The following is a 27602-nucleotide window of genomic DNA, read 5'->3' on the forward strand; positions in this document are numbered from 1 at the left end:
TCTTGAAAGATGATTTTTTTTTTCCTAATTCTCTTCTCTCTTAGAGTGCTCGGTGTCAGGTAGAGGTCTGCTCTCCACCTTATGGGATCCCACTGGTTTAGCTCCCGTCCTGCCACAGTCATGGCACTTGGGATCCCTTAGTTACTGAGGTTGGCAGGCTGCACAGTGCTAGCTCAGCCCCAGCTCTAGTTTATTTCCCTGATTTTCGGCTCCTTTTGGTTTATTACCTGGGGATTTCCCTTACTTCCTTTGGAACTCAGATATGCTTCTTAGAGAATATCCACAGTGGCTGAGTCAACATTCCCTGGTAGCTTGTGTGGTGATTCATCTTCTTTTTGTTTTGTTTTTGTTTTTTTTTTTTTTTTATTCATCTTACATAGCCTTTCCAGGCTCATCCACAGAATTGTTTTTTTCTACTTTTACATTGGTAAATTTTGGTCATCTACGAAACAAATCATTAGTTTTTCTGTGTCTGTACCTCTGCTGCAGTACCCCCTGCATATAATATTTATTGCTTTATAATTCTGTCACTAAATATTATATCTCAGTTTATATCTTCTATTAATTACTAATATTGTCAATCTTTTCTTTCTCTACATTCTTTTCTTAACCAGTTCTTATAAGAATTTATACATAGGTATTTACAAAGAACAAGTCTTTATAAAATTTTTTTATCTTATTTACTGCTGTTTTTATTTTCTAACTGATAACTTTTAGCTTGTATTTTTATTAATTGTTTTTCTCTAGTTTTCTATGGTTTCTTCCAATGCATATTTTTCCTTCTTGTCAGTGTTTGAAGATAAAACACTGACAATATACATAGGTTTGTGAAAATGGAGACAAACTTCACTTAGCTTTAAATGTAACAGGTGACTAATCACTCACTCTTGGACTATCCCACTAAAAGTCACATAGCACCAGTCCCATTTCTCCCTTTTCCCAGACAACCCTACTGGACAGTGTTAAAAGGGAGATGTTTCCCCCCGAGGGCCAGGTAGTATTTAATGGCAAGATTAACAGTTGTGGTTATGTCAACATTCAACAGCTCCTAAAAGCTGTGAGGAAGCTCTGACCCAGGCTGCTCCTCTAATTCTGCAGCCCTTGCATATTTGGAGAAATGGTAATGGGCTGGCTCTCAATCTGAGGGGGCAACTCCAGGGTCTGCGTCAGCACCTGCCCAGCTGCATCATTCTCACAGCTGCCACACCTCTGCCTAGGCAAACACTACTCTGTGTCATTGCCACACCTCTGCCTAGGCAAATGCTACTCTGTGTCATTCATCAGCCCTCACATCATTTTTCCATCACTGGTCCTCTTGACTATGAAGAAAGAAAAGGCTGGGCCTTGGGGCAGCTTTGATATTTAGAGAATTTTGTTTTTTTTTTTCAAAGATCTAAGATTATAAGTAGAAACCTCAATAATAAAATCCCCCAAAACTGAAAAGGAACTGCCCTTCAAGTTGGGAGAAAACCAATAGTAGGGTGTCTGGGCTGAGCAGGGTCAAATGTACAGAGATCAAGTAACACAAAATCAAGTAAGATATACCATGTCACTACCAAAAGTCTCAGTGGCAACATTAGTGAGAACAATTTCAGTGGAGTAGGTGATCAAGGCAAATGTCAAACAACAGTGCAGAGTCTTCATATTTGCCAGATTTCCCCCTAACCTCAATTGAAAATACAAATTCCAACCACTCTTCCTATGATTCTGAAATATTCTTTATCAGATGTTTCCTTTATCTCGCATTTCCTTGAGACAAGGCTAGTATTCTTGGATGATGCTGAACTTTAGAGTACAGGCGAAGTAGTGTGTTTGTACATATGTGTACACATGGTGATGATAGCTCTCATCACATTCTCAGAGGAGACATGATTTTTTGTACATCTGTAGTTTCAGAACTTTAGAAATTCAGCCACTTATTTTCACGAGTTTTGCCTTGACACAGTAACTGGTCCAACAGGTAATTCCTGGTTTTCGTTGGATCTATATTTTCTGGATATTTCTAGCTCAGTATAGAATAGAGGACCTGAATCACTTCTTATAAAAGTCTTTCACATTCAGAGCAAATGTTGTATTAATTATTACCTTTATTGTTCTTAAATTTTTATCACTCCTTGACCTTTTGATCAATTCCTATCATAAAGAACAATTTCTCTTGTTCCTAGAATCTTTCCTATCTGTTGTCTAAGAAAACTTGAAATGTTAGAATATGCTCCCTTATTCCAAAACATTATCTTGCTCTTGAAATAGTATCTAAATATTTCCTATAATTTCACAGTTTTGAAATATACATACCGTGCGTCTTTGTTTCTTATACTAAAACTGTGTCATGGGATTTATTTTTCAGTGTAGCCAGTTTTGTTTATAGCTTTCTTCTAGAAATTGTCCTGCTTACTAAACAATATTCGTTTGCTTGGAAGAATCTATTCATGATGAATTTTTTAGGGCACGAAATTGTATTGTGTAAAATAGTGTAAAACAGTGTTTTGGAAGTGAACACTACAATGCCATTCCAATAAAATCCTAGTGGAGTATGAGAGTATTATGTGACAAAGTGATGGTAAACTGAAAGAATCAAACTTAGGAAAATAAAATTTTGAAGAAGAGAGGTAGGGTGGTCTTCACCTACCAACTGTTATGAAACCATAAGAATTTAAACAGTATGGTGGCGCTTATGGACCAAAAAAAACAGAAACGAGTATTTGGCTATTCCATTTTGTGGGAATGTGAATTAGTGCAATCTTCAAGAAGGGTTATTGGGTAGTTCATATGGGAAGTTTTTAAAATGTGAAGTTTTCTTTGGCTAATCATTTCAACTGTAATGAATTTTTATAAGAAAATAACTGCGCGTGTGTGCAAAAATGTAGCAATAAGGATGGTCATGACAGCATTTTTTTTAAACAACAAAATGTTAGAAACAACCTCAATGTTCAACAAAGGGATAAGTACATAAAAAGGAACACCATATCTGGTAAAAATTGTGTTACAGAGCTACAGTTTTGGCAAAGGTCAGAATAGATTACTGAGTGAGGCAAAAAGAGTTTATTAAGCTTTATGATACTTCTTATTTTTAAGGAAAAATGTATGTTACATATACAACTCTATATAAATATTGGTGATTTTTATAAAATTGTTTTGCTATGTATATTATACAGTAAAAATATTTTTAAAAAAAAGTCTAAAGGAAGGTGCTACAAAATCTAGGGGTCCTAAAAATATTCATTCTGCTAGTCTTCTTTTATCTCTAAAATGGTTAACTTTTCATTATAAAGCAGTATTTTGGAATAATAAATTTGACCTTTTCATTTCTTGTCAAATGTGTAGTTTCTTTAAAAAGAAAGGCAGTTCTCTAAACGGAGGAACATTGGGATATATCAGTCAGAGAGACATTGCTAAAAATTAGTTTTTTTTTTTTATATCAGATGCCCATTAATGTTAAAGAGCTGTAGTGTAGTTCAGTGAGTGAAGACACCTGCCATATGTCTGTTTTCCTGTGCAACATGGTAATTTACAATTACAATTAGTGTGTTTATATACCTCAGTGGTGTTAACCCATATTTAGAGTATAATATAAACCCAAATCATTTTCATGTTTCTGAATGTTTACTTTTCAATTTTAAAAGCCATTTGAAAATATCGAAACCCTGATTTTATCACAGTAGAATCCTCCCTACTTATCATATTTAAAGAAACCAAACAAATATAAATGAGATCTATAGATTGCTAGGTTTGAAGGCAGGGGCAGTTCCTGTGATTATAACCCCAACCAGTTGAAAGATGAACTGTCATGAAGTGAATCTACCCCAGGACCCAGTAAAATCCTTAAAACAAGCATTAGTATTAGCATGGTTACACCAGTGAAGAGAAACATTACAAGAAGCTCCTGAAGAGACTGTATGGTTTACCTACAAGGCTACCTTCAGAAAAGAGTGCAGTGTATCAGTCTGTTGGGCTGCCGCCCTGCCACCTCACTTTTAGCTAGGAACCCTGCTGTGAATTCTGCTAAGGGCAAAATAAGCTACTTTGGCATTGAACTTGGGCTTCTTAGGCTCTCATCCCCCAGTTTTCAACAAAAGAAGTACAAACCAACTTCACTTATTACAGTTGACTCTTCTGCTGGCTGCCTGCCAAAGACTAGGGTTGGAAAAGGAAGAATTGAGGCCTTCCTGAGAAATCACTACATTTTGGATTCAATATTCGCTTCTAAATCTGTACAACAGATGTAATCTGTTATATCACATCTTGTCTAAAAGAGTAACTGCATTGTTTAATAATTAGTTGTCTTCTTCCTTCCAGGATGTGTGGTGTACACCTTCTTCTAGATCTTGGTGCAATGGCGAGGGCAGTGTAGAAGATGCATTAGGTTGATTTATTATCTTAGAATGGTTGATGATGTTCCTAGAACAACTGTAAAGCTTTGATTAATATAGACTGAGTAGTGGGAAAATCTTAATATATACCTTTTCACTGAAAGAGAATTTGTTTCAATATACCATCTATTAGTTTGCCACGGTTGCCGTAACAAGTACTCCACCTTTGGGAGCTTACAGAACAGAAATTTATTTTTCCATACTTCTGGAAACTAGAAGGCTGAGATCAATGTGGGCAAGGTTGATTCCTTCTGAAGGCTGTGAGGGAAGGATCTGTATCAGGCTTGTAGATGGCTGTCCTCTCTCTGTGTCTTCAAATTATCTTCCTTGGGTACATATCTGTGTCCAAATTTCCTCTTCTTACAAAGACAACAATCACTGGATTACCCTAATGACCTCATTTTAACTTAATTATCTCTGTAAATATCTCCAAATAAGGTCACATTCTAGGGTACTTTGGGGTAGGATTTCAGTGTCTGAATTTTTATGGGGAAACGATTCAGCTCATAGCACCAGCCCAATTAAAATTTCAGCTGGATTTAATTATTCATTAATTATCTTCATTCAGAAAATATTAATTGAATACCCTATATAACAGGTAATGTCCTGGGTGCTAAGATGCAGTAGTGACCAAAGAACAGGTCCATCCTGACCCTCAAGGAGCTTAAAAGTATGGTTAGTCATTGACATTAAGCAAATAAAATGTGATTATAACTAGTAATAAATAGTATGGGATGTCAGGTGGAGAGTCTTAATTTAGATTGATGTTTATAGTCCTTTTATAATATATAAATATTACTTCTTATAACATCAATATTAAATATTCTAAACCAGAGGGACCTATGTGCAGAGGAAGTGTGGTCCTATAATAGCCAAGGCATAGTTTGGGGCACAGGCATTTTTAGGGTAAAAACCCAGCTCAGTCACCTATAGTCTCTGTTACTCTGAATGGGTTGCTTCTTTCAGCCCCAGTTTCTCATCTGTAAAATATGTCTAGCAATCGATAGGGTGAGAGAGTTGATAAAAGCATAAAATTAAGTAGTATAGAAAGAAATCTCTAGGACTTCTCTCTTATGTAGTAGGCACTCAATAATTTTTCTCTCCAGGGACACCAAGGTGGTTCAGTCGGTTAAGCATCTGACTCCTGATTTCAACTCAGGTCATGATCTCAGGGTTGTGAGATCAAGCCCCACGTCAGGCTCCAGCTCCAACTGGGCATGGACCCTGCTTAAAATTCTCTTTCCCTCTGCCCCTCTCCCTCCCTCTCTAAAAAATAATAATAATAATTTTTCTCACCATTGTGTTTCCACTGCCTTGTCTGTGGTTTATTTACATCTCATAAATCATTCCTTTGCATCCCCAGGAACTTTCACATAGTAGGCCTCAGTGATTAATAGCCAAAACTGAATAAGTAAGAAAACACAAAAAGTAGAGACAGTAGTCTCGATTGCCAAAAACCTTACTATCTGATATTGGGAAATGACTTTTGAAATTCATAATAATTTGGGAAAAAATAAAGTCCATTTCCTCAGCTGTCAAATGACAACTAGGTAAAGAAACAGATGATAGGAATTTGGCTTGAAGAATATAAAGACTTCTTGAAAACCCATACAGTGTAAAGTAATTGAAAGGAATAGCCTCTGAAGTTGTTTCAAGCCTGTAATAATTGTATGAATCTCCATGAATAAGAACAAAACAGTGCACCACAGCCCGAATATGGGGCCTACGAGGAGACAGAGTATAGGAATGGACAGAGTAGGATGGCACTGACCTTCCCACTGTGATTCCCATTTAACCTTTCCTTTCTGATGTGCTCTGGCTCCAGTTGTCTCTCCCAAATGGAGAGCAATCCTGCCTGTATTCATACTCTAAGATATCCACACCCTTTCGCTTTTGGGGCCACAATCTATCGTATTCATTTGCTAGGGCTGCTGTAACGAAATACCACAGATTGGGTGGCTTAAGGAACAGAAATGTGTTGTCTCACAGTTCTGGAGACTCAAAGTCCAAGGTCCAGGTGTGAGCAGGGTTGCTTCTTTCCGAGGGCTGTGAGGAAGAATCTGTTTCAGATCTCTCTCCTTGGCTTGTACGTGGCCATCTTCTCTTTGTTGTCTTTCCATAATGTCTTCCTTCTTGCATGTCTCTGAGTCCTGATTTTCTGTTTCTATAAGGACAGTGGTCATATTGGATTAGGAGCCCCCCAATAATGTCATTTAATTTAATTGCCTCTATAAAGGCTCTGTCTCCAAATAAGGCCACATTCTGGGGTCCTGTGGGTCAAGACTTCAAAATATAAATTTCAGTGGGACATATTTCAATCCATAACACCACCACTCCTGATACAGAGAAATTCTAAGTGTGGGTTGTGGGGAACATATAGGAAGGCTATCTTTTCCTATAAAGGAGTTGAATAAGAGGTGGTGTGTTGGAAAGGAAAGCATTAGCCATAGAGTCAAGCAGTCCCAGATCTGCATCCTGTCTCTAGGATATTATACTATTCACTTAGATAGTATCAGTGCTCTAGGGTTCCCCCTCAGCAGCATTTCAGGAAAAATAACATTTCTTTCATCCCGGCTAGTAACTTTATGGGCTGAAGAATTACAGTAGCTACTTATTTTTATCTTTTAGGAACAGAACACTTGGACTCTCATCAGTGAGTTTGAGAGGTATTATCTTAGGAAGAAAATTTTGGATATTTTGTGCTTCCAGTGCTGGTTGGCTTTAAAAAAAGAAAAGAAGGAAAGAAGAAAGGGAGGGACGGAGAGATGGAGAAAGAAAGAAAATTTTGGATATTTTGATAAAGATATGATTCTTACTTTCTCCAGAAAAAAAAAATTTTTTTAAGTTTTTTTTTTTAAATTTTTATTTATTTATGATAGTCACACAGAGAGAGAGAGAGAGAGAGAGAGGCAGAGACACAGGCAGAGGGAGAAGCAGGCTCCATGCACCGGGAGCCAGACGTGGGATTCGATCCCGGGTCTCCAGGATCGCACCCTGAGCCAAAGGCAGGCGCTAAACCGCTGCGCCACCCAGGGATCCCCTCTCCAGAAAAATTGATATGTGAACCTATTGAGAAAGCCCTGTCACTTTCTGCTAAGCATTGTCAGCCTCTAATTCCATCAAGCTAATGTAACAGGACAGTCAAGTGACTTGCCTTTAATTTGTTATGATTGTGTTATATTTATGAAAAGCAGAGCTAAAACAGCTGATAGCAAGTATTTAGACACTGATTGTTGCTAAATCTAAGTAGACATGGAGTAAGTTTTTTTAGTACTTGAGGTGTAAATCATTCTCTCTGTAAATAATGTCATTAAGTACATGCAAATACAATCGATTATTACCCCATATCACACATATTTTTATGGCACTTGTCTGATTGTAAATATGTGTTACCTTTGAGATTTAAACTAAAGAGAAGAAGTAGAAAAAGGCTTACCATTCAGGGATTTATTGTGTTCTGTTCTCTCCTGAAGAGGCAATCATAGCAACACCATAGGTAGGAAAGAATATTTTGCTGTTTCTGTGTCACATCATTAAAGTAGTTAATCTAAAGCCATAAATTTTTGTCTTCTGGGCCAAGAAATTTTAAGTAAAATACTAACAAAAATGTTATGCTTTTAAATGAGAAGTGAAAGAATCTTTATCCTTTTTATTTGAGTTTCCAGAAATGGCACACTCCATAAAAAATTGTATCATTTTTATTTTTAAACTGAGTTTCTTGCATTAGTCAGTAAACAATTTATTTGGTGAACATTCTCTGTGCACATATATACACCATGTGAACATTTAGGAAACAGAAGGTACTTGAATTTGTGAGATTTAAATATTTTCTCACAGTTGATCCAGTGATACTGCAGTTGAAATAAAACCACATATAAATGAAATACCACTTTCTACTAAAAAGCAAGTATAGATTTTCTATCATTGTCTTAATGAGGACAGTAATGATTCCATGTATTCAGTGGAATATCTTACAAGTCTTTAGCATGTTTATCTCCATGTACATTCTAAGACACACCCAGAAAACTCCACCTGTCCTAATCACAAATATGCATATACATTTAATTACATTATCTAACCATGTATTTTTATATTCTTGCAAATGTTATTAAAGTTTGAAAGTACAGAGCAATGATTTCATTTCTCACTGTTCTAAAAACATGTGCATGTATATGCTAATATTCATATAAATACATTTCATAAAATATGAACCGTGTAGGTCAAAGGTAATGCATGAGAACACAATGAGCAAAAGGATAACAGCAGGGTAGCAGCTTTTGGCCATCTCTGAGACATCCTTGCTGTGACGCCCAAGTCCACTCCTGCTCTCCCTCCAGGTTCCACACTCTCACATTCTCATAGGCAGTAGCATCATACCTCTATACTTCCACAATGACTGAGTTTCTACTAAGCACCTGTTAAGAGATAAGCACTGAAGATTCAGAAGTAGACAAGGAACATGCAGTCTAGATAGAGGAGAGAAGTGAGAAAACAAGGATCGCTACACCAGGTAGCCATTGTTAGAGGAAGAGGTGAAAGGAGAGCACAAAGATAGGAGCACATAACTCGCTGAGGGATATCTAGGAACATTTTCAGAGCCGGGACAACTTGAGCTAGGACATGAAGGATAAATAGGAGCTGTTAAATGGAAGGTGTAAGAAGACAGAGAAGACCAAAAGTTAGGAAGGGAAGGAAAAGTGAAGAATCTATTTTGACCAGAAACCTAGGCTGTGAGTAGTTACTACAATTGAGAGTTAAATGCAGTGGTTAAAATCCTGGCAGCCAGAGCAAGTAATTTACATAGTTCTCAGTACATGAAGCCAATTACATGAATCTTCCAGAATGTATTAGGGAAAATATTTTATTTTTATTTTTATTCCAGTATCATTAGCATACAGTGTTCTCTTAGTTTAAGGTGTATTGATATAATGCTACCAATTCTATACATTACTCAATGCTCATCATAAGTCTATTATTTTTTTAAGGTTTTATTTATTTATTCATGAGAGACACAGAAAGAGAAAGAGGCAGAGACACAGGCAGAGGGAGAAGCAGGCTCCATGCAGGGAGCCCAATGTGGGACTCAATCCCGGATCCCAGGGTCAGGACCTGAGCCCAAGACAGACACTCAACGGCTGAGCCACCCAGGCATCCCGATAAGTCTACTCTTAATCTCCTCCACCTACTTCACCCGTCCCCCCAGTCACCACCCCTCTGGTAACCAACAGTTTGTTCTCAGTAGTTTATGAATCCTTTTTTGGGGGGGGGCGGGAGAGTCTGTTTTTTGGTTTGTCTCACTTTTCCTTTGTTTATTTGTTTTGTTTCTTAAATTACACATCTGAGTGAAATCATACAGTATTTTTCTTTCTCTGGCTTATTTAGCTTAGTATTATACTCTAGTTCCATCCACATCATTGCAAATGGCAAGATTTCACTCTTTTTGATGGCTAAGTAATATTCCTATGTATGTATATAGGAATATAATAGATATATAGATATATACCACATCTTCTTTATCCATTCATCGGTTGATGAACATTTGGACTTTTTCCATAATTTGGCTATTGTTTATAATTCTATAAACATCAGGTGCATGTGTCCCTTTGAATCAGTATTCTTGTATCCTTTGGGTGAATACCTAGTAGTGCAACTTGCTAGGCTATGGGGTAGTTCTATTTTCAACTTTTCAAGGAAACTTCATACTGTTCTCCAGAGTGCCTGCGCCAGTTTGCATTCCCACCAACAGTATAAGAGGGTTCCCCAGTCTCCACATCCTTACCAACATCTCTTGTTTCCTGTGTTGTTAAATTTAGCCATTCTGACAAATGTGAGGTGGTATCTCATTGTAGTTTTGGTTTTTATTTCCCTGATGATGAGTGATGTTGAGCATCTTTTCATCTGTCTGTTAGTCATCTGTATATCTCTTTGGAAAAATGTCTGTCATGTTATCTATGAATGGTGGAAATTTGACTTCTTCTTTACTGATTTGGATGCCTTTTATTTCTTTTTGTCATGTGATTACTGAGGCTAGAACTTCTAGTACTATTTTAGATAACAGTGGTGAGAATAGACATCCCTGTCATGTTCCTGACCATAGAGGAAAAAACTCTTGAGGATATTAGCTGTGAGTCTTTCATATATGGCCTTTATGATGTTGAGGTGTATTCCCTCTATCCCAACTTTGTTGAGAGTTTTTATCAAGAATGGTTACTGTACTTATTCAAATACTTTTCCTGCATCTGTTGAGAGGATCGTATGGTTCCTTATCCTTTCTTTTATTAATGTGGTGCATGACAATTGATTTGTTTCTGGGCTTTCCATACTGTTCTGTTGATCTGTGTGTCTCTTTTTTGTGCTAGTACCATCCTGTTTTGATTTTTATAGTTTTGCAGTATAACCCGGAATCTGGAATTGATACCTCCTGTGTTAATTTTTTGTTCAGAATTTCTTTGCTATTTGAGGTCTTTTGTGATTCCTGATAAATTTTGGGATTGTTTGTTCTAGTTCTGTGAAGAGTGCTGTTGGTATTTTGGTAAGGAATGCCTTAAATTTGTAGACTGTTTTGGGTACTATGGACATTTTAACAATATCTGTTCTTCCAATCCATGAGCATGGAATATCTTTTCAAGGTAAATATATTCTTAACATTAAATTTAAAGATTTATATATCATTCTTAAGGAGACAGTGAACAACACAACAGACAATTTCTTTATAGTATTTTTGTTGATGTTATTAGTTAAAACAAGAAACTATTCTTTGTATGGCTGGTTTTTATGACATATAGCCTAATTCTCAATGTCAAGATCTGAGCTTCTGAAGGCCTTTCCTCTGGGAACTAGAATAATTTGGTACTGACATAAAGCTTATTGATGGTTTGCTATGGCACTGCAGATCAGCAAATCTACAGAAATTAATGGTCAGCAGATCCACTGGCCTATTGTTCAATTGGAGTCAATTGCCTCCACAAGGCTTTTGATAAAAAGCTGTTTCTTTTCATTTTATTACAATATCATAAACCCTGGGAAGGTTTTGGTTATTGAAAAAAAAAATCAGGCACCAAAGATAAAGTGTTAAATAGTAGCCTAGGTTCCATTGTTCGCAAAAATACATTTGCTTAGGACCGCCAGTTGGCTGTCATGGAACACTGTTACACTCTCCCTGCATTGATACTGAAGATAGAATAGGTACCTAAGTTTGTGTATCAAAGAATTTATTTAAGACAAATAATCCATCTGTGCTTTTATTCTCATATGAAATAAAAATTACTGATATACTCCCATACAGAGTCATTCTTAGAACCTCCAAAAAATCCTCATAAAAATTATTGGAAAGTACTTAGCAAGGCATAAAGAACAATGCAATGCTTCCCAGTGGTCTTGTTTATAAAAAACAAACAAACCGATTGATCTTTAGTTATTATTTAAATCTAATATTGCTTCCATCCTCTATATTGAAATGTTTTCACTTATATAATAATTCTTGCAAAACTACCTAAAATGAGTCCTTCATATCATGTCGAATTTGAAGACTAAATTTTTTTCCCAAATCATGCAAACTGACCAGTTTCAGAGCCATCAATAAACACATGTGTCTTGACATCCATGCTTTGTCTTTAAATACCAAATGACATTTTTTAGCTTAAGTTATTTCAGCAGACAAATTTTGTTTTGAAGACAAGCCAGAAATCTATTAGGATGCAGCATTGATATGTTTCTTATGAATATATATTACCTCTGAAAATTCCCAAAGTGTGTATGATGAAATAGTTGTTAGATGAATAATTTTGAGAGGTCTGCTTAAGGTAGCAGACTCAAGTTTGGTTCATTCCATTGGGCCATTGCCTTTTCAGGCCCTTAACCACCAACAGAGAATAATAGCCAGAGGTAGATAGCATAATAACCTAAGTTTTCTAAAAGTTAGCTATGTGGGAGGTGTTTTTTTTTAAGATTTTATTTATTTATTCATGAGAAACACAGAGAGAGAGAGAGAGGCAGAGACATAAGCAGAGGGAGAAGCAGGCTCCTTGCAGGAAACCCGATATAGGACTCGATCCTAGGACCCTGGGATCATGACCTGAGCCAAAAGCAGGTGCCCAACAGCCAAGCCACCCAGGTACTCCTGTGTGGGAGTTTAATAGGGATATTTAGGAAGTGGAAGATAAGTAAGCATTCTGAGAACACAGATATTTTTATTGCAGTTGTTTATAACTCAACTTGAGGTGGAATGTAAGCTCACACAAATCATAATGCCAGATGACAGTTATTTTCTAGTCCATTTTTAAAATGGTTTACATGTTGAAGTGTAAGCAGTATGAAAATTCATTCTAGAAAAGCATTTATTGTCCAATCTTATGGCCTTCTAACCCAAGAGAAATAGCTGCCCCTAGCTCTCAATTGTTTATGAGTGGGTTGTTTATTCAGAGAATTGTCTACAGTAAAACCATCTTTGGCTTGCTTTCCTTTGCTTCCCAGTACCTTTCTCTGCCACTTTTTCCCCAATACAAAACTCATGTGTTTTCAGCAAATGCAAACTACTTTTAATTGTGCCTAGAAAAACATAATCAGGAGAATAAACTCCTCCTCCCCAATGCCTTCCTCTCTTCATAATTTAAAATATTAGAAAACTGAATATGAATTATTTTGGATTGCTTACCCTTTTTAGAGACCTTTCTTGCCCTTAAACACATAGTAACATTTTTAAATGCCACTATTAAAATTTACCATATATTTATTTCACAGATTCAGATGTGTACACATGAATTTAAGTATGCACACATGAATATCAGCCTCACATTTTATAGAAGCTGGAAAAAAAGAGAATACAACCAACCCTCTTAAATTACTGTGTTAAATAATAGAGGTTTTTTCCAAAAAAAAAAAAAAATAGAGGTTTTTTTCATTCTAAGGTACATAACTCTAATTCAAACTGCTTACAAACAAAAGTAATTTATTGATTCATGTAAATGGAAAAACCCAGAGGTAGATCTGCTTCTGGTACTACTAGATAGTGGGGCTTAAACTCTGCCATCAAGGCTCTGTCTCTATCTTCTTCTCTACTTTTCTTTGCCTATTGACCTCATTCTTTCCTTCCGGAAACAGGGCTTTCTTTACCCGGTACCAGGAAGGTAGATAAAAAGCATATGTAGCATCTTCTATTCAGTGTTATCCTAGAGAAAAAGCTCTAGCATCCAAATTAGAATGTCAGTGAAAACTTATTGGCCCTGCCTGGGTACCATGATGGTGCATGAACTAATCACTGAAGCCAGAGAAATTGACTAGTAGGACTGGCTGTGATTGGTGAGCCTGGGCTAGCTATGTCTTGAAGGGGCTGGAGTTGAGCATGGCATTGTAATTTTGGGTCCAACGAGGACTATGTGAGTTGAAGAGGAGTGCTTCCCCAAAGAAGGGCTTTGGATATGTCCATCATAGTCGTCCTTGTGTCAGTTTCACTAGTGTCTTGGAAAATGTAATATACAAGCCACAGTCAGATGCTTATACTATCTGATACAGAGAGAAGAGGAAATGTAGGATAACTAAATACAGAAAGATCCTACATTTTAAATGCTTGAACTGATCCACCAGCAGATTGCTTTCCCATTGTGATCTTGGATAGATCTAAATGTTCACACAGTGCCCTGGGTCATTATACCACGTTTACTGACTATTGTATGCAGCCTGTGGCCCAGTAGGTGGAGGGCCTAGTTGCAGAAGTATTCATTCCAGCTAGTACCTTCAGGTCCTGGACGGTCCCCACTCATTTACTCACCTATATCCTAAAATAGTGTAGCAATGTCTATACCACAGAACAGTTGGTTTGTTTGGGTTTTTTTTTTTTTTAAGATTTTGTTTATTTATGAGATAGAATGTGTGGATGCATACCATTGGGAGAGGGGCAGAGGGGGAAGGAGAGGAAGAGGGAAAGAATTCCAAGCTGACTCCGCACTGAGCACAGAGCCGTATGCAGGACTCAGTCTCAGGATCCTGAGATCATGACCTGAGCTGAAACCAAGAGTCACCTTAACTGACTGAGCCACTCAGATGCCCTGCCACAGAACAGTTTGAACATTTGCACATACACAGACTTAGACTTGTTCTTCATATTCATCCTACTTTAGCTATTGCTACAATCAAATTAATCTTTTCAAGGAAGAGCTTCTGATGTTTTAGAGTTATTTTCCCCAGTATTTAATTTCTCTCTTGGTTATACTTTATATGGTATCTATCTTTTAACACATAATAAAAGACTATAATACTCTGTTTTATAGAAATTGTTTGAGATTAGCAGAGTCCTACATACTTACGGCAAAATTGTTCCTAAACTCTCACAGATAAATATATTATGCCCTATTTTTTAAATTACAGTGAAAAATAAAAATCTAGGACCTATTTTGTTACTCATAAATTCTTTTCATATCCTATTGAAATAATATAAGTTCTTAACAATCCCTTTGCTCTTGTTCTTTTTCCTAGTTCTGGTTTTCTATTTATTTCCGTAATTATTTTATTGTGTGTCAACTTCTTGTCATCTGCCTTAAATCCTTGGTAGAAAAAAGTAAGAATATTAATTAATCAATAAATTACCCAAGCAAACCCAAATTACCAATATATCAGTCGCTCTTTCTCCACTTCTGTCCTCAGAGAAGATAGAAAATATACAGTCAATGTCCTCTCAATGCTTTCTATACAATAAAATTTATTTAATATTACCTACTGACTAGGTTTCAAAATTAGATTGCTCTCAAACATATGCAAACATATTCATTATGTATGTTGATAGACAAGTCAATTTATTATAAAATACTGTATTTCACTGATTACAAGACATGATTTTAACTACCAAAAGTACAAATATACCTCACAGTTAGCATCAGAAAGCATTTTGTTATAACTTAATTGGCAGTGTTTTTTCTTTTGAAATGGTATGTGGAATAATGGCATTTTTTAATTTGATGACACGTAGTACTCTAATTATCTTTCTTCATTTTCCCAAAGAGTTTTATTTATGTGAAAATTCTATTGATCAACATCTTTTAAGAAGTCTAGATTTGGCTTAAAGATTAAAACTTAGTTTATTTTTATGATGTTAATACTCACTTCCTATTGTGTCTATTTTATAAAATCAAAATTTTGTTAACATACTTCTTAAGTTGGAGCACGCTTAGATTAACAACACCATTCAGCCATCATTTTCACAGTTCTTTTTGCATGTAGAAAAACCACTAGTGTCACTTAGATATTAGCAATTTATTTTTAGGATTTAGATATAATTTTATATATTTCATTCAAAGTGAAAACAATGTAATACTGAGAGCCTGCATTTCTTATATGTGAAACTTATTTACATTAATCTTGATAATTCAGTTATGACTCTGTTGCCTTAAATCTCTTTGGTATGTTTCTGTTCTGATTTAGTGCCTGGTTTAAAGATTAATGTTACAGGGTAATTTACTGCAGCTTCACAGATGGTATTTGAATCTTTGTAAATGGGCTTTGGAATCTATGCACAATTCCATATAATGTTAGGTTAACATCAGTGTAAATGTTGAACTTAAAATGATTCTAAAAGATCATGATAGAAATTTCATTATTATTTTTTTAAACCATAAATTTTGAAGGGATTTCATGGGCTAAATATTTTTATTTCACTAGCATGGTTAAGATATAATCAGCTCCTTATATTTGAAATCACCAGCCCCTATATGTTGAAAATAAACATAAAAAATAAATTACCGTGTTTTAAGCTATTCTAAAGTTCTAGTCACAGGAGAAGTCACTGTTCTTATTTTTATAGCTTCCTATATGAAATGCTTTATAGAATCCACAAACACACATTGCTTTTAGTGTCTTTCCTTTGATGTCTATAAAAGACCCATTCAAAACTGGAGGTAAGTGCTCCTAATGTGCATCACAGAATTTGGCTGAAGTTATTTCAAGCTATTAGAGATAACCTTTCTCTACATGTCTTTTGAGGGAAAAACTGGTACCAACAATACCAGTTAAGCTGTAATTAGTGTAACTAACAACTAATATGAAAGAGCAGACGCGAGGTCATTCTTAAGAATGTAAAGGTATTAGCAGGTTAAGGTTGTAGGGCACCATATCCTCCAGCTTAATCTGTTGCCCTAGCTGGTGAGATTTGTGGCAGTCATCGGTGCCCTCTAACCCGGAGCTGTTGCTCTCTCATCATTTATTGGTCACATGCCAAGTTCCTCTTTCCTGTCTAGCGAGATGACTTTGGGAATGGCAGATTCATTTTAAAGTTCTTGTTACAAATGCCTGCAGATTTTCAACCTTTAATGTAGATAAAGGTTTACAGATTAATTTGCTCTAATGTTCTTGTCCTACCAGCCTTAGACTGTATGAAATTGTCATTTTGCTGCCTTTCGGAAGATGATTTGTTGAGATCATTTAACATGTATTATAAGAGGAACGCTTAAAATCTAACTATTAAATCAAATGTTGTGTAACTGACTCTAATACATACTGAATATTCTACTTTTTATGGGCCACTTCTTCAAATTTAATTGCCCACCAGTGGCTTTTGTTTATGTTTACAGTCAACTCAAATGCACTTAAAGGATAAGAATTTAACAGAGGAATGACCTTTTGTTTTCATAAGGTGTAGTTAACCCTCTCTTCTAGTATCTGGCTTTGGATTCTTTCTCATCTCATTACATGATACCAACACGTAAACAGGAGGAACTTCAATCATTCTTTTCCTTTTCCCATTAAAGCCATGCCTGTAAGATTTCTGTAGTTTCTTTAGTTTCTTTCTACTTAGAAAAACTAGAAAGTTTTGTGGGGTTCTTTGTTTGTTGTTGGGGTTTTTTCTGTTTTTGTTTTTTTAAGCAGTAGGCAGCAAGACAGCAAGCACTATGCAGAGTCAAAAGGAAACGTTTTTCCTTTCCACTCGTTACTACCTTGGTCTGGAATTATCATTACTATCACATGTAATTATAGATTTTTTAAAACTATAGATTATTTATTATCCATGAAGTAAGCTAGGGAAGTTTCCAGCAATTAAAGTTTTATGGTGGGAGGCATCAAACCACATGACCCCAAAGAAAAGAAAAGAACAGAACATTTAAAATTCAAGTTATCCCAGATCACATGGACATCCAAATACCTAAAGGATGCAAACTTAAAAAATCATAGTTCTCATTTAAGTACTTCAAGAAATAACTAGGATATATTTTTTTCCTCGAGTCCTCCATCTTAGTGTTTTATATACATACTTCTAGTGGTTCATAGATAGACCATTTTTTTTATCTTAGTAGGCATTTTGTTCATTCTAATATATATATATGAGAAAAGGTATGAATAACAAATAATGAAACCCATTTAATGACTGCTTAGGAACTAGACAAACAGAAAAGATAAGTTGATGTAAAGAAAATGCCAGGTAATTTCATAGTAACAGAATCTGTATTTAGGGCAAAATGCATAAAAGTATTATACAAATGAATAAAATTAGGAAAACAATGTTCTCTCTCAATATGAAATTCTCATACTTTTTTCTTCTAGTTAAGAACTCACAAGATACTTGTATCCATTTCTACATGCTATTTTTTTTAAGATTTTATTTATTTATTCATGAGAGACAGACAGAGAGAGAGAGAGAAAGAGAAAGAACCAGAGACACAGGCAGAGGGAGAAGCAGGCTCCATGCAGGGAGCCCGACGTGGGACTCCATCCCCGGTCTCCAGGATCAGGCCCTGGGCTGAAGGCGGCGCTAAACCGCTGAGCCACCCGGGCTCCCCTCTACATGCTATCTATTGGTGGTCATTTCTTTAATTTATGTATATGTATGTGTGTACCTGGTAGTTTCATCTTTTGTTTCTAAAACAAACCAGCTTCTCTCGATTTGAGTCTCAGACTAGATGATATCTGAGGTTCCTGCCAGGCAGGGTTATCAGTGGTCAGATGATAAGTTCCTCGCAGTTGAGAACCACATGTGCATAAACTCCATCTGATTGTAGTTAGCATAATGAGGATCCCAAATCATCATTAATACGTGTGTTCTTATGGACTGAGTCATGTTCTAATCACAAATTTGGGAATGTTTTTGTTTATCCCAGTGCTTGCCCCAAACTAACAACTTTATTTTTTTTTCCAAACTAATGATTGTGATTATCGTATCACTAATTTAAAACTGTTTAGGAATAAAAAACAGACTGGTGCTACTTAAAATTCACACAGACACCAATCTTTTTTCTTGCTAGGATTTCCCAAGCAATGACACCAAGGACAGTATTAGAAAGTCTTATTTTTTCCCTCTTCTGTACTATCTTACGATTAACTATGAGAGGAGGACATCAAAGCTGAACTGACTTCAAAGCCCGTAACACTTAGAGTTCCCAGCTAGTACTGTAACCAGCCTCTTCACCCGAACGGCAGTTCATCTTACAGAGAGAGCTGCCACACTAGGTTCTAGCCCCTGCTTCCCGCCTTCTCCTTTTCCAAACCTATCAAATTAAAAACGGCTCTTTAAACCAATCTCAAAGTTAAGCCAGTACAGGGAGTTGGCCTATTAGCTTGATTTCAAAATTTTACCATTACAAAATAGACCATATTTATTGTTTATGTATTCATTCATTCACTCATTCGACATTTACCAAAAGTATGCCTTTTACCACAGGGTCTTAGACTCTCTTCACATTATATTCTTCACTATATTTGTTTCAGATATCTAATATCCACATGTAGGTAAGATTGTGTATATACCTTCCACTTTAGTTAGGCATCACAAAATGAAAAATTAAAAGATGAGTCTGGTCACTGGCCCTGTAAATCACTGAAGTTAAAAGAACTTAAATCTAAAACATCGGCTGTCCATCAAAATGCCTGAACTGTAATTTTTGGAAACACATGTTTTCTCTTATAAGAGAAATAAGGCTTCATGGATATGTAGTTTCCCAATTATGTGAAAATTAATATTTTAATTAATATTAACTTTAATGTTTGAGCTTGTCCCATACTCTTAATCAAGTAGTTAGTAAAATATTGCATAGGCCAGTTTCTTAAGAACTGTATAACTAGGGACATCTGGGTGGCTCAGCAATAGAACATCTTCCTTTGGCTCAGGGCATGATCCTGGAGCCCCAGGATCGAGTCCCTCATTGGGCTCCCTGCATGGAGCCTGCTTCTCCCTCTGCCTGTGTCTCTGCCCCCCCCCCCTCTGTCACTCATGAATAAATAAATAAAATCTTTAAAAAAAATAATGGTACAACAGCTACAGCTAAAGATTTTTTATGGGGAGGAGAGGAAGAGGGAGAAGGAGAGAGAGAATCTCAAGCAGACTCTTGGCTGAGCATAGAGACTGATGCAGGGCTGGATCTCATGACCCTGAGATCATGACCTGAGCTGAAATCAAGAGTCAGATGTTTAACTGACTCAGCCATCCAGGCACCCCATCAGTTTTTCTCTTAGTATTCACAGCTCTTGAAATCTAGTAGGTAGCATCCAGATCTTCAACTTATGGCTCCAAAGGAACCCAGAAGTTTTAATGATTTAGCTCTTCTCAACCCCACATTATAAATGATGTTCTGAATACTTTATGACAAAGGCTTTGATGGTGGATTATGGAAATTCACTAGGCTCAGTATAATGATTGTGTTGTGTCAGACATGGAATGGGCTGCATTATAAACTAGTGAGCTTTCTGTCTTTTGAAGCATTCAGGTAAAGGCTCCATGACCACTTTTCATAAATTTGATGGAAAGACTTCATACCTTCGGTAGAGATTAGATAAAATAATCTTTAATGTCTGCTGCAATCCTAAGGATCTATGTTTTAAAATTAAAGAATGTGAGGGAATGAAATTGAAATACAAGTGATGGCAACAGCATGTGGCTGTTGACTGCAGTCTAGTAATTAGGTGGATTTTATAAAGAAAGATTCATAAATCGGTGTATTAAAAAGACTTGAAAGGGAAAAGGCATGAGGGTCTGAGTAGGTAAAGTTAAATAATAAAGTAATGCACTTCTCTTCTAGTGTTGAAAGTTATGGGAGAAAGGAACCTACTCTAAAATGCTCAGAAAAGTGAGCATAGGAAAAATGAGAAAGGGAGCTTCTTTAAAGAGTGGGAACCGAAATGGATTTTTAGGGTGCTAGAAATAGAAGCCAAGGATTTTATATCTGCCTTACTTAAAGGAAAAGAACAAAACAAGTAGGAAAGTTAGAAGTTAAAATTTTAGTTTATTTTAGATAGATAGTAGATGGACTTCTTGCAAAGTTACTTTTGACTTAGGAAGGATATTTAATAAGCAGTTTCTGCAAGGTTAGAATGTGGCCACAGCAACTTGTGACCAAGATGGCCTTTACACACTTAAGAACAAGATCCAGAAGTCATACTAAGATATAGTGAAAAAGTGCATTGAAGGTTTAAAAGTAGAAACAGAAGGAATATGTTGATTGAAAGTGGCAGAGATCTGACCTATAGGAAATTTATTGGTTGATAGTTCCCCCCAATTCTGCTTTGAGAAGCATAATAATTGCAGGGGACGGGGATCCCTGGGTGGCGCAGCGGTTTGGCGCCTGCCTTTGGCCCAAGGCACGATCCTGGAGACCCGGGATCGAGTCCCACGTCGGGCTCCCAGTGCATGGAGCCTGCTTCTCCCTCAGCCTGTGTCTCTGCCTCTCTCTCTCTCTCTGTGACTATCATAAATAAATAAAATAATAATAATAATTGCAGGGGACTAAAAAATGTGAGTAGAGAATGATGAGAGTCGCAAACCAGTATGTGGCTTGGGGCCAGTTATTGAACTTCTCTGAATTTCTCATCGTTTTAATGCTAGTTAGGTAGATAATTTTCATAGCTTTAAGATTGTCTTCTAAGAGGCTTAATTCAGACCAAATTAAATACACGCTTCATAGCCTAAGAGTTCAAACATACCAGACACTTCACCCTGTAGATAATAGCCATGGTACAAAACTCAGGAAAATTTTATGAAGATTCCAACATTTTGAGGTGTATAAAAATTATGGACAAATCTCCTGTGTGGGCAAATGAGATGTGAGGATACCAGCGATGCTGGAGAAATTAAGTAGTGCTGAGAAGATGAAGGCAGACCCCCTCCATTTGAGATTAAAGAAATGATTGGATGTGTGAAAGAGACATCCGAGACAGAACCAGCAGTGTTGCCTCAAGAGCAGAGACTAGGCATTTATTTATATCAGAAGTGAATCTGTGGGTTTCATTTATTGGCAATAAAGTGATAGGGAAATCCCATTAACACATAGATGTTTTCTAGGAAGAGGGAAAAGGTACTACCAAAGAGCCTTTAGAGAGATGAGAAGAAGCTAGAAAATATAAGATCTATGGAGATGAAAAATGAGGAAAAATAATTTGAAGAGCCATTTAAACCTAAAATCATTAACATGCTAAGGTAGTTTTACTCCCCAGAAGTGAAATGCTTACCTCTTGTTATTAAAATAATTAAGCACTTTCCAAAAATGTTAACTCTCTCACTTCCTAGGAATAGGTTATGTATATACTAGGACCACACAACTAACTGGGAATTGCAGTTGCAAATTTTAAAGAGTCTACTTGAATATGCAATTAAATTATGACTTGAGTGCCTTGGTATAATTTTTTTCCCCCAAAGCTCTGGTATTCTGGATCTTGTGACTATCCATACAAATACTTCTTACCACTATTCTGAGCCATGTTACATCGTCTATTTTGAAATAAGAATATGAATTACCAAAAAAAAAAAAAAGAATATGAATTACAATTGATTCTTGAACAATATGTGTGTGAACTGCATGGATGCACATGTATGTGGGTTTTTTTCTAGTCAAAACAGCACAGTACTGAAATGTTTTTTCTTTTCCTTACAACTTTCTTAGTAAATGTTTTCCTTTTCCTAGCTTACTATATTGTAGGAATACATTTGACATACAAAATACGTGTCAATACTGTTTATGTTATCAATAAGACTTCCAGTCAATAGTAGGCTATTATTAAGTTTTGGGGAAGTCAAAAGTTATATGCAGATTTACAACTGTGCCGGGGAATGGCACCCGGAGGCCCAATATTGTTCTAGGGTCAGTTATATATTGAAGTGCTCATTTATAGCAACAATAGTATTATTTAACACTTAGGATTACTATATTGTAATTTTCTGGTTGGTAACTTCATGCCTATCCTCTTTTAAATGGTATATTCATCTATGAATGAAAATTGTGTTATAAATAACCCATTAATAGAAAGTTAGAAATAAGCATAATTCTCTGAATGTGTTCTCTGTAACAACTTAGACCTTCGGTGCTGATCACTGACATGCTCTCCCCAGTTTTAAGTGCCATTAATTCATTTAGTGCTGCCTTTGGAATGAAGAAAAATTACCAAGGAATTTTTCATATGTGAGTTTCTCTGTGTTTGTGAATTGTTTAGCTTTCTAATTTTTCTATGCGTATGGCCCTTTTGATGATTCCTAAAGCCAATTCTCTTCTTATCAAAAAAAAAAAAAAAAAAAGCTCTGTGGCAACAGTCCTGAATCCTCTGGCTGAAGGCCAAGTCACTGGTTGTTTTGCCACACTTAGTTCCACATCACTGACTTGAGAAGGGAGAAGTGGCACTGCTCTCTGCTGACCTATTGGTCATGACCACTCCTACTTCATTCTCGACATTTTCATACTAATCTACTTCCACGCATAATGTACTTCTACAGCAGTAAAAGAAGACGTAAAAATCTAGAATCAATTAACCAATGCAGTATCTCCGGATCCATTGGGATTTTTTTTTCCTTAGTGTTATAATTTAAAGCATTTGCTCAGCAGTTACCATCTCATCCTATGTTTCACATGTGAGACATTCAAAAAAAGTCTCCAAAACCTAAATTAAATACGTATATCAAACTATTGCCATAAATAGGCTATATATTTCATTGGTCTAAAGAATATACGTTAGCCTTTATTTAAAAAAAAAACTGCCTCATGAATGGCTGCTTGTACTGTGCACATTGAAGCAGAATGTCAGAATCTTCTAAATAAATTGTTATTATGGAATAAGGCGGAACTTCAGCTCTGAATTTATATAATTCATTCCATTGTAGTTTTTTTTTCATTGAAGAATACATTTCTCTGCCATAAATTGTACTGAGTATGAACAGCAGAGTCATTTGAGGTTCATTGAAAATATAGGAGAACATCATGTTTCCTGTCCTTTTGTTAAACTTGGCATATTGATTTTTTTTTGCACAGCTTGCAGCACAGAAATGTGATATACAGCTATGGCAAGACAAGCTAACCACATGTGAATTTGTTAAGTACTGCTGGATTAGCAGAAATTGTCTGACTGTGCAAATAGCAAGATTTGACTTCTCCAGGAACTCTTTTATGACTTAATCAATTAAAATAACAAGTTTTTATTTTATTGCCCAGAATAAATCATTAGCAAAATTCATTTTCTCCTGATCACTCATTTGTAGGTTGTTTACATTCATTTTGTTTACGTATTTCAAGCAAAATAGTAAATATGTAGAATTTGAGCTGAAAGTTCGAAGTCAAATATAAGAAGATAAAGATGTAACAAATGTTACCTATTGTTTTAATAATGATTCATAAATTTTGTTAGAAATGAGATTCTAGATTTTTATTTAAATTTGCCATTCCTTCTCTTTTTTAATATCTCTTTAGTGTTCATGCTTTTGTTCCCTTTAGGCTCAAAGGCGGCAAGGATTTGGATTTGTCTAATTCGTCTTACTGCATTTAAATATAGAACCGTGTAGAAAGGGAGTCTGTGAAGTAGGGCTTATTTGCTCTTCTCCTCACCTTATGAAACCCCCTTCTTAAATGCGTCCATTATACAGTTCACCTTGCCAGACTTCAAAGAGTGGAGATGGAGGGAGGATGAGCAGTACTTCAACAGAGTGGTTAGCCATGGCTTCTCAGAAATGCTAATACATTGTCAGGTTTATAAAGTTCTCTGAGCTCCCTTGGAACCTGGTAAACCATTGTGTGGTTTTCTGTAGAACAAAGCTACAGTCTATCTAAAGCCAGGAAAGAAACGTCCTGAATATCATATATACCTGACCATGTTACCACCTGCCTTTTAGGAAAATACTTTCTGTATAAGATCTCACCCTCTCCAAATTTGGATTTCTTATATCAGCATTTACTATTCTTTTTTTTTTTTTCCAGAATTTGCTCTACTTGCTCTCATTACTTTTAAACAGGTGGGCATCTTACAAGATTGCATGCCAAATTTATTAGAAACAAGTCTTTTTAAATCATCTGGTAAAAGCACAAAGCTCAAGTTGTTCCCCTAATAAAAAGGGGGGGGGGAAAAGGGTCAGAGCAAAGAAGAAAGTGCCCTGGTCTGTGTTAGGTGACACTGTGCCCTGCTTGTCTAATTTGATTACACAGAGCCCCTGAAGCCTCAGGCAAAGCTGATTTTAGCTATAATCAGCTTCTTAACCTTTTGAGAACTAACGTAAACACTACCTAGCAGTGGTTAATTATGTTGCTCTGCTACACACTACAAAGTGCAAAGGTAAAAGTGTAGAACTACAGTAACACATGTTGTGACAAAATTTAACAAGATGACTTAAGGGGATTGAAGCAGAATGCAGTTATGTATTTGTGATAAATTTTAAATTAATAAAGAGACTTAAGGGTGCTTCAAAAAAATTTTAAGCTATAGTTTCTGCTTAAGTTTTAAGTAAGCACTGAACATTCCTGTCTAACCTTTTCCTTTTTGCTGTCCTCACATTTGTGCTTTTCTCTGAAATCCTTTTTTTGATTATACATATATATTAGAAATACAAGTATATTCTTACCATTTCATTCTTTCATTTTCCGAGTAAACAAAAGTGGTTCCAATGTTCATATAAATAGAATAAAATCCTCTTGGTTCCTTTTAATAGAGAGTAAAAATTCATTAAGGGAAGAATGGAATTTCCTTACAGTTAAATGGAATATTGTGGTTACATAGGCAAGAACTAACTTTTTGATTTAAAATAGGAGCTCTCGACGCAAGAATCTGATGTGTCATATGGGAAATTAACATGTAAGATGATTTTACTATCTGTGGTTGGTGTACCTCTAGGGTAGTGATGTGACTAATGGGGTAGAGAACCATAAAGATTCACTAATGTACTTATCAAGGCTATCTGCTCAAAGTTTTATTTGTGGGGAGAACTCCACTAGGATTATTCTCCTGAGCAAGGGTTGTAGGTGACCAGGAGAATATATGGAGCCAGAAGCCATATCCTGTATTCTAAACTTCTACACCAGCCGTTTTGCCTGAAATTTCATACCTTGAAACAATTCTGAAGGGCAAAATCTTAATGCTCCCCAGTGACACACAATATAATCAGTCACTGCGCGGAATTAACTGAAAATGGAGTGGGAGGGGAAGGTTGGACTAAAGATGAGCTATTTTTTTTAAATCTAAGGTGAGTTCCTCATAAATAACATGAATATGCTCCCTGCTGATACTACACAATCTAGGTTATGTGGTGCTCACAGTCAGCTTAAAGACCATGTATAAGGAAGGAGCCTCGAAGAAGTGAGCGTCCTGGGCCTTTCCTAGTTTCTGAGACATGGAGCCGCATTCCCCGGGCAGCACAGGCAGCTCCTTTGATTAAACTTGGCCTCACGGTAAATAAAAGTGGCCTCATTAATAAATAACTTAAATTCATTAACATGAGGGCCACCCAAACAGAGGACTTCAGGAAGTTTTAGAACCACCTAGAATACTGTGGGATAAATGAAGCCAGAGAGCAGCTGACCAGACACTTTGGACCGTAGCAGAAATGTTTTAACTGAACTGTTTTCTCTGTTTTGTAATCAGCTTGTTGAAAGAAACTCTTACATAAAAATCCCCAGGGTCTCTGGGCATCTCAGTCAGTTAAGCGTCTGACCTTGGCTCAGGTCACCGTCTCAGGGTCCTGGGATGGAGCCCCACGTGGGGCTCCCTGTTCAGCAGGGAGCCTGCTTCTCTCTCTCCCTCTGCCCCTTGGTTCATGCTGTCTCTTGCTCTCGCTCTCACTCTCGCTCTCTCTCAAATAAATAAATAATGTTTAAGTCCCCCTTACTGCTGCTATAGGTGTCTTTCAGATGACATGCTTTTTATTTTCTGGCACATGCTACAAAAATACAATACTCATTGAGTTTTCTGGTGTGAATGTAGGCGACTGCTCGAGGCTGGAGTGCTCAGGCCCAGCTGCTCCAGCTACCCTTGGTCCCCTTGGCTGCCCTGAGGACTGAAGCATCACTGTCCCTGCAGCCTGGAACCCACTGAGGACCCACCAAGGACTGGGGGAGGATGGCTGATTTAGAGGCACTAACTCACTAAATATGAGGTCCCCTTCTGGGAGGACCTAAAGGAGAAATCCTTTCCAGAACTCCCATTTTTCCCCAATTATTTCTTTTTATCTTATGGTCAATGAAAATCTTATAGTATGTTATTCCAGGGGTTCCCAAACTTTGCTCCGCAAGAGCGTTACTTGAGCAACCAAGGCCTCTTTCCTATTACAGTATAATCACAATGTCTAGGATGGGAGCCAGGCGTCAGCCTTTTTGAAAGATCCCCAGGTAATCCCCAGTGCTTCCCCAAGTTTGGGAACCACTGACATACCCATTTATTCCCCTCCTCATTTGCAACATTTGGAAGCTTAAGCTGAATGCATCACATCGTTGCATGCAACTCAATAGGATTAATCACATCCATTCATTATTTTTGTATCCATTTTTGCTTTTGCCTTGACTTCTTCAAATACTCTCATATAATTTTATATTGTGTTTATTTTTGTAATATCATTAGTGAAGTACAATTTATATGCTATAAAATAATTTCATTTTAAGTATACAGTTGAATCATTTTTTGTTAATTTGTGGTTGTGCAGCCATCACCACGATCCAATTTTAGGATATTTACATGACCCCCAAAAGTTTATTCGTGCCCATTTGCTGCTTCCACCCACAGCCCTGGACAACCAGTGATCCACTGTCTCCATATATTTGTCTTTTCTGTAAACATCATATAAATGGAATCAAACAGTATGCGGTCTTTTCTGTCTGGCTTCTTCTGCATACAATATTTGTGAGGTTCAGACACATTATAGCATGTATAAGTAGTTCATTCCTTTTTGCTGTTGAATAGTATTCTATTATGTGGATATGCCACATTTTGTTCACCCATTTACCAGTTGATGAATATTTGAATTATTTTCAATTTGGAGCTATTATGTATAATGCCTCTACGAACATTCACATTTGAATCAGT

The 27602-nt window shown here is 36.5% G+C and overlaps 1 protein-coding gene across 19 annotated transcripts in view; it reads left to right on the plus strand.

Annotated features, from left to right (window-relative positions):
- Nucleotides 1-27602, plus strand: part of ARB2A (ARB2 cotranscriptional regulator A) — a 419471-nt gene that overhangs the window by 292977 nt on the left and 98892 nt on the right. Inside the window, exon 11 of one of the 19 annotated variants that reach the window (XM_077864529.1) lies at nucleotides 26508-26599. The exons of 16 other annotated variants lie outside the window; for them this stretch is intronic. In XM_077864529.1, coding sequence (XP_077720655.1) covers nucleotides 26508-26584 — 77 coding nt within the window. In that variant the 3' untranslated portion in view covers nucleotides 26585-26599. Of the gene's footprint in view, nucleotides 1-9355; nucleotides 9499-23575; nucleotides 23778-26507; nucleotides 26600-27602 lie in introns of those variants that run through there. 2 more of the 19 variants (XM_077864527.1, XM_077864550.1) reach the window with 2 other exon arrangements.

This window comes from Canis aureus, chromosome 2 (genome assembly GCF_053574225.1).
Source record: "Canis aureus isolate CA01 chromosome 2, VMU_Caureus_v.1.0, whole genome shotgun sequence".
Taxonomy (NCBI): Eukaryota; Metazoa; Chordata; class Mammalia; order Carnivora; family Canidae; genus Canis; species Canis aureus.